Raw genomic sequence first — 6,894 nt, forward strand, 5'->3', positions numbered from 1 at the left:
AATAAAAAACTAAATATTATATTAAAAGTTATATTAAAAGTTACAAGTTAATAAGTAACTAAATAATGTAGACCTCAAATTAAAAACATAGATAACGGTGTTTACATTCTTATGACCTACAAGAAAAATTTTTAATGAATCACTAATTTAAGTACTAACTAAAAAACAATGCTACTACAACTGTTATACAATAGCAAAAATTATGAGACACATAATATCATTTAGTGATGGAAAATAAATTTTAAGATCATTACCGTAACTAGGAATAAACCCTTGATGATAAGAAGATTATTAAATTAAAATTTAATAATATAGAAAATATTATTAACATAAACACCAACAAAAATAACAAAATAAAAGTACACCATACATGTTGACCATAAAAAATATTTATGCAATTTGAATGGACAAAATTTTTACTGTATCGTTAATTTATCATAATAATTTTAAAAAATATAATTAAAATTATTACAAATTACTGGGCAACATTCAAAACTTTCATAAAATTGAAAAGCAAACAAAAACACAATAGAATCATATCATTTTAAAAATATTCTTTGTATATTTCAGTATAAAAATTTGCTCTATTAAATATATATTTAATCTCATATATTACCTAGAACTACAAACCTTGACAATCTTATATGAGTTTAGGCAACAGAAAAATCTAGAAAAAGACACTACATCTTTAAAAATTACGTTTATTTTTCAAAAAAAAACCTCAATTGAGAAGTTGTATACATATTCTTTGTTCACTCTTGATTTCACTATCCAAAATAATATGAAATAATTAATAAATTCTACCCGAGTACCTAACCAACAATTATTGGCACATGTAGGAAAAGACATCTATAACATAATATTTTAATATTCCTATGCGAGTGCAGAAATTAAACACCATGTCAGAATATTCCACAACTGTGCTCGAAATTTTCAAGAGAATACAATAGTGCTTCAAACTACACTACCTCCTATAAGGACATGTACACACTGTAATGCACGTCTGTTTCACCATGAAACATTTGACATGTGTTGCAATGGAGGAAAAGTCTCTTTACCCCAAGTAAATGCTCCTCGGAAATTACTTGAAATCTTCTTAGGCCCTTCTGCGGAAGGGAACCATTTCAGGAAACACATTCGTGGTTACAATCATGTTTTTTCATTTACTTCGTCTGGTGTACACATAGACGAACAATTAGCTACAGCAAGTCATAGTATATATACATTCCGTGCTCAAGGATCAATGTACCACAGTATAGGAGGATTTCATCCAGATCAAGGGGCGTGGCCACGCTTCTTGCAACTATATATATATATATATATATGATACTGAGCACGAGTTACAAAATAGGATGCTGGAGAACACCCAACTGCATGAAAGTTTGGTTTTGAAGCTACAACAATTGTTGCACCGATATAATCCTTTTATCCATGTATTCCGCCAGCTTGCACAACGACTAGATGTGCAAGAGTGTAGTTTGGTGATCAGAGAGCGACCTGCTAATCAACCACAATACAGTCTCCCAACTGCTTCACAAGTAGCAGCCATAATAGTTGGTGATGACATTGAAACAATGGTGCGCGGATGAGATATCAAGGTTCAAACTCATGCTGGTAACCTCAGAAGGATTCAGGAGTTTGTTGGGTATTATGATCCATTACAATATCCTCTTCTTTTTCCATTTGGAACCCATGGATGGGATATAAATACTCGAACTCAACGTTGAAACAAAGTATCATGCCGGACATATTATAGCTATATGCTTCAGGTACAAACTTCTATATTTGCTATATCATTTATAAACTTCTGTAGATGATAGTTTGTACCAATACATCATTTCATAATTTCTAACAATTTTTTATAATCCTCGATATTTGTAGATCTGCCCCAATGATCACTCAACAGTTTTGCAAGCAAGGTGACTTCTTCAACAATATGTTGTTGACAACTATGTGAAAATGAAAACAGGCAAGTTAAGATGGGTTCGACAAAGACAAAAGGAACTTCGAGCTGAACTGTATCAAGGCTTACAAGATGCTTTGCACACAAGAGAGAATAATGCAGGTAATTATTCAATTTAATGGCCACACGATTGATCATTATGTGTTCCTGAATTTAAACTTTAAAACTAATAATACTTTTCTCTAAAATTAGTTTTAGAAAATGTTGGCAGAAGAATGATATTACCATCGTCGTTCGTGGGCAGTCGTCGAGACATGACTCAACGGTACGAGGATGGAATGGCTATTGTTCTTAAAGAAGGAAAACCAGATATCTTTTTAACTATGACATGCAATCCATCATGGTCAGAAATAACTTCAGAACTCAGTCCTACTCAAACTCCACAAGATCGTCCGGATTTGACAACTAGGATTTTCAGAGCCAAGTTCAAACAATTAAAGTAGGATGTTATTGCCAAAGGTGTATTGAGAAAGGTGAAAAGTTATATTTATGTCACCGAGTTTCAGAAAAGAGGATTGCCACACGTACATATGTTACTAATCTTAGAAAACAATAACAAGTTGATTGATCCTGACCAATATGATAGTTTGGTCCGAGCGAAAATACCATGTAAAGAAACAGAACCACACTTACATGAGGCAGTGCTAAGGCATATGGTCCATGGTCCATGCGGAACACTAAATCAATCTTCACCGTGCATGAAGAATGGTCAATGTAAATACAACTACCCAAAAGAGTTCGTACCAGAGACACGACGAGGTGATTACTCATATCCTCAATATAGGAGGCGATTTGATACTCCAATCCCTATCAACCAAAATGTCACAATTGACAATAGATGGATGGTTCCGTACAACCCTTGGCTACTACTGGAGTATGATTGCCATATCAATGTAGAGATATGTAGTAGTATCAAGAGCATAAAATATCTATACAAGTATTGCTATAAGGGACCAGATCGTGTGGCAATGGAGGTTCATAGAAGTTCTCATTATGATGAGGTGCAACAGTTTATTGATGCAAGATGGATTGTCGCTCCAGAGCATGCTGGAGGATATTTCAATTCAACCTTTACCGAATGTACCCATCAGTTGAGAGGTTGCAAGTTCATTTGCCAAATCAACATCAAGTGAGCTTTTATGAGCACCAAACTAATTCTGAAATAGTTAATAATGACTATTTCTCAAGAACAATGCTCACTGAATTCTTTGCACTTAATCGGGCCGATGATCAATAATCTAGGCATCTTTTGTACAGGAAAATCCCAGAATATTACAGTTGGCACAGCAAGAAAAAAGAATTGCATCGACGTAGGTCACAAAAGAGAGCTATCGGTCGGATCTATATCGTTTCACCAACAGAAGGTGAAAATTTCTATTTGCGTATTCTGTTGTCAAATGTAAGAGGTCCAACTGGTTGGGATGATTTGCTAACAGTCGATGGTGTCCAATATTCGTCCTTCAAGCAATCCGCTCAGCATCGAGGACTGTTGGAGAGTGATAGTAGTATAAGATCATGTTTGGTTGAGGCATCCATTTTAAGAATTCCATGTGCTTTAAGAAGGTTGTTTGCCACCATTTTAATTTTTTGTGAGCCAACAGATGTAAGAAGTCTGTGGGACGAGTTTCTTTCATGTATGGTGGATGATTATGCATCAACAAGCACTACAACCTGCAATGGGTTGACAAATCGTTTGCTTAGGGATTTAAATGACATCCTCCTACAGCATGGAAAACATATTGCACAATACAATTTACCAGCTCTAACCTCGGACAACGACAATGACAACTTCATGCCTAGAATTATTCAAGAAGAAATGTCCATCGAAGTTCCTCAAGAAGACCTGTGTTCTATAGAAAGATTGAATCATGACCAGTCTGCAGCTTTCAGGTGCATTATGAATACAGTTGATCGAAGAGAAAGTGGAGTGTTCTTTGTTGATGGACCAGGAGGAGCAGTTAAGACATTTCTTTACAGAGGTATAATTGCAGACTTAAGAAGTAAAGGGCATATTGTCTTGGTAACTGCGTCCTTAGGAATAGCTGCAACTTTACTACCTGGTGGTCGAACAGCTCATTCTAGATTTAAGATCCCAATCAATGCAGAGCCATCCTCCACGTGCAATATAAGTAAACAATCTGATCTTGCAAAATTGATTAGGCAGATGGCAGCGATAATTTGGGATGAAGCGCCAATGGCTAATAAAGAGACAATGGAATCATTGGACCGCACATTGGGATACATCTTAGAAAACAATAATCCATTTGGAGGGAAGGTGATGGTTATGAGAGGGGATTTTCGCCAAGTACTACCTGTTGTGCCGAAAGGAAGTAAGTCGCAAATGATTTCAGCTTCTATTGTTAAATCACATTTGTGGCCATTCACCAAAATTCTCCAATTGCAACAAAATATGCGATCTCTTAATGATCGTGATTTTGGGGAGTATCTTATGTGCATAGGGGATGGAATTGAGCCTACCATATGTAAAGACTTGGTACAAATAGAAGCACACATGGCAATACCATGGGAAGGTGAGGCATCATTACACAAATTAATAAATGAAACCTTTCCAAATTTGCAATCTCATGGGTGGGATGCATCTTATATGGTGGAGAGAGCGATATTGACACCCAAGAATCATGATGTGCAACAGCTTAATTATATAGTCATTAACCAATTTTCGGGAGACGAACGAATTTTAGCATCCTTTGATGAAGTAGAAGGAGATACACATAATTTGTATCAACATGAATATCTTAACTCGATCTCCACGGGTAGATTGCCACCTCATATGTTGAAGGTAAAAAAAGGTGCTCCTCTGATGTTACTAAGAAACATAGATCCTAAGGCAGGCTTATGCAATGGCACAAGGCTACTGTGTCGAGGAACTTTTCAAAACATGTTAGACGTGGAAATCTTAATAGGCCATCACTCTGAAAAGAGCTTTTCTGCCTCAGATAAAACACAAAACAACTGAGAACTCAGGATTACCCTTTGTGCTTATTAGAAAGCAATTTCCTGTAAGGTTGAGTTTTGCCTTAACGATAAATAAATCACAAGGAAAAACTATCCCTAAAGTAGGGATCTATCTCCCTAAACATGTGTTCAGCCATGGTCAATTATACGTTGCTCTATCTCGAAGTGTTTCTCAGTCAACCACAAAAATCTTAGTCAAAGAAGGAACAGTAGACGGAAAAAGGGGACATTTCACAAAGAATGTGGTGTTCAAAGAAATTTTGTTACCTGCACCTCAGGTAATTTATGTGCTTGGCAAATACATGAGCCTTTTTATAAGTATAATCCGTGTATTAGGTAATTTTATCATTACAATATCAACATTGGAGTAGATAGTTTTGTTTATTAATTTCAATAACTAATGACTAAGATTTTTAACAGATAAATTAATATCAAGAGAGCTCATCAGCATATTCAAAGAGATAAGCGAAAGGAACTGGAACCTCTACTTTACCCAACAGGTATGCACCAACTACGATTCACATAAATTATAAAAATTAATAAACATACATCCTTAAAATATATCATTATTGGTTTTTTAAGAAATTATAGTTTGCAATGTTTATATTTACTTTGAAAAAAATTCGAAATTTAATTTCTTTAAATGTTGCTATCAATTTTATAATTTTAGCAATAAAATTATAAAAATTAAAATTTTAAAACCAATAAAAGGTAGACGTATGTCTTATTTGGGATGTATCATTACTTAATCCTAAAGTAATATATAAAACACTATTGAAACATATTGTGGTACATATATGCAATAAATTACAGGAAACAGGATTCCAATTATTATGGAGTACATGGAAGGATGAGCAATCAATTGCATCAATGAGACCAATCGACAATAAAGTAAGGATTACAGCATTAATGACAGGACAACTACATTGATGATACATATTTTTGTTTTAGTGTTATTGATCAAACGTGAAATTGACTCAGGTTCATCCAATCAAAATTTATTCTATTGGTTGGGGAGGTATAGTTAAAGCAGACAAAACTCAATTATGGAAGATGGTAAAAAGAGAAATATTGGATAAAAAAAAGGTAATGCAATAAACTTTTATTACATAATAAATATTTCCGTCTATTTCGTCCTATATACCAATTATGTTAAACTTTTAACCCTTTTTTTTCAGCCATGAACTTAAAAGAACATAACTAACTCATTTCGATACAAAACAATATCATTGCAGGTAATTGTTATTAAGAAAAAAAATTTCTAACAAAAAAAGATGTAATACCATTTAATTTATATTTTGTCAATGATAAACAAGGATTAATGTCATTTCTTTTGTCCTTTCAAAAAGTTCAATGCAAAATAAGATATCACAATTCTACAGGTTTTACTTGAATTTTTCCCTATAATAAGCAATCAATTTAATTGAATAAACCTGAAGCATTTATATGGTTATTTTTATGGTAAATAAAATCTGACAGTTTTTCAAGATGCAAGAAGTTATTGACAAGGAGATGTATGATGAATTACGAAGGATTTTTTCCAGGTACACTATCTTTGTATTCTCCTAATTTTTTCGTTAATACTCTTATAGTTTGATATTTAAAAACGAAATTTATAAGCATGTTCATTTCTTCTGTCCTTCCACTATTTGTAGGAAAATGAAGGCCTCTTCAGAATCAGAATCATATTTTGGCCTACCACTTAAAAAAGAAGAAGACAAACATGAATATCCATGATATTCAGGCAAAATTAATCTTTCGTAAATAACTAACGTGCATTTGGGTTTATAGATATACTCTTTTTAAATTAGGATAACATTTTGAACCTTATTTCTTGAACTATACCTTTTCTGATAGTATATACATATATCTTTATTGTGTGCTTTTATAATTTAGCATTTTAAAGATTTTCTATAGTAATTTTACTCTCAACAAAATTTCATATAAATAAGGCT

The 6,894-nt window shown here is 33.5% G+C and overlaps 1 protein-coding gene across 1 annotated transcript; it reads left to right on the forward strand.

Annotated features, from left to right (window-relative positions):
* Positions 1–2,493: 2,493 nt before the first annotated feature.
* LOC107607173 (uncharacterized) lies at positions 2,494–6,676 on the forward strand. The gene is made up of 7 exons (XM_088494706.1): positions 2,494–3,092; positions 3,221–4,905; positions 4,949–5,217; positions 5,753–5,830; positions 5,921–6,025; positions 6,419–6,483; positions 6,595–6,676. Exons 1-7 carry the CDS (start codon positions 2,494–2,496, stop codon positions 6,674–6,676), a joined length of 2,883 nt encoding a protein of 960 aa, XP_088350832.1.
* The last annotated feature ends 218 nt before the right edge of the window (positions 6,677–6,894 follow it).

This window comes from Arachis ipaensis, chromosome B7 (assembly GCF_059453495.1).
Source record: "Arachis ipaensis isolate K30076 ecotype BB chromosome B7, ASM5945349v1, whole genome shotgun sequence".
Classification (NCBI taxonomy): Eukaryota; Viridiplantae; Streptophyta; class Magnoliopsida; order Fabales; family Fabaceae; genus Arachis; species Arachis ipaensis.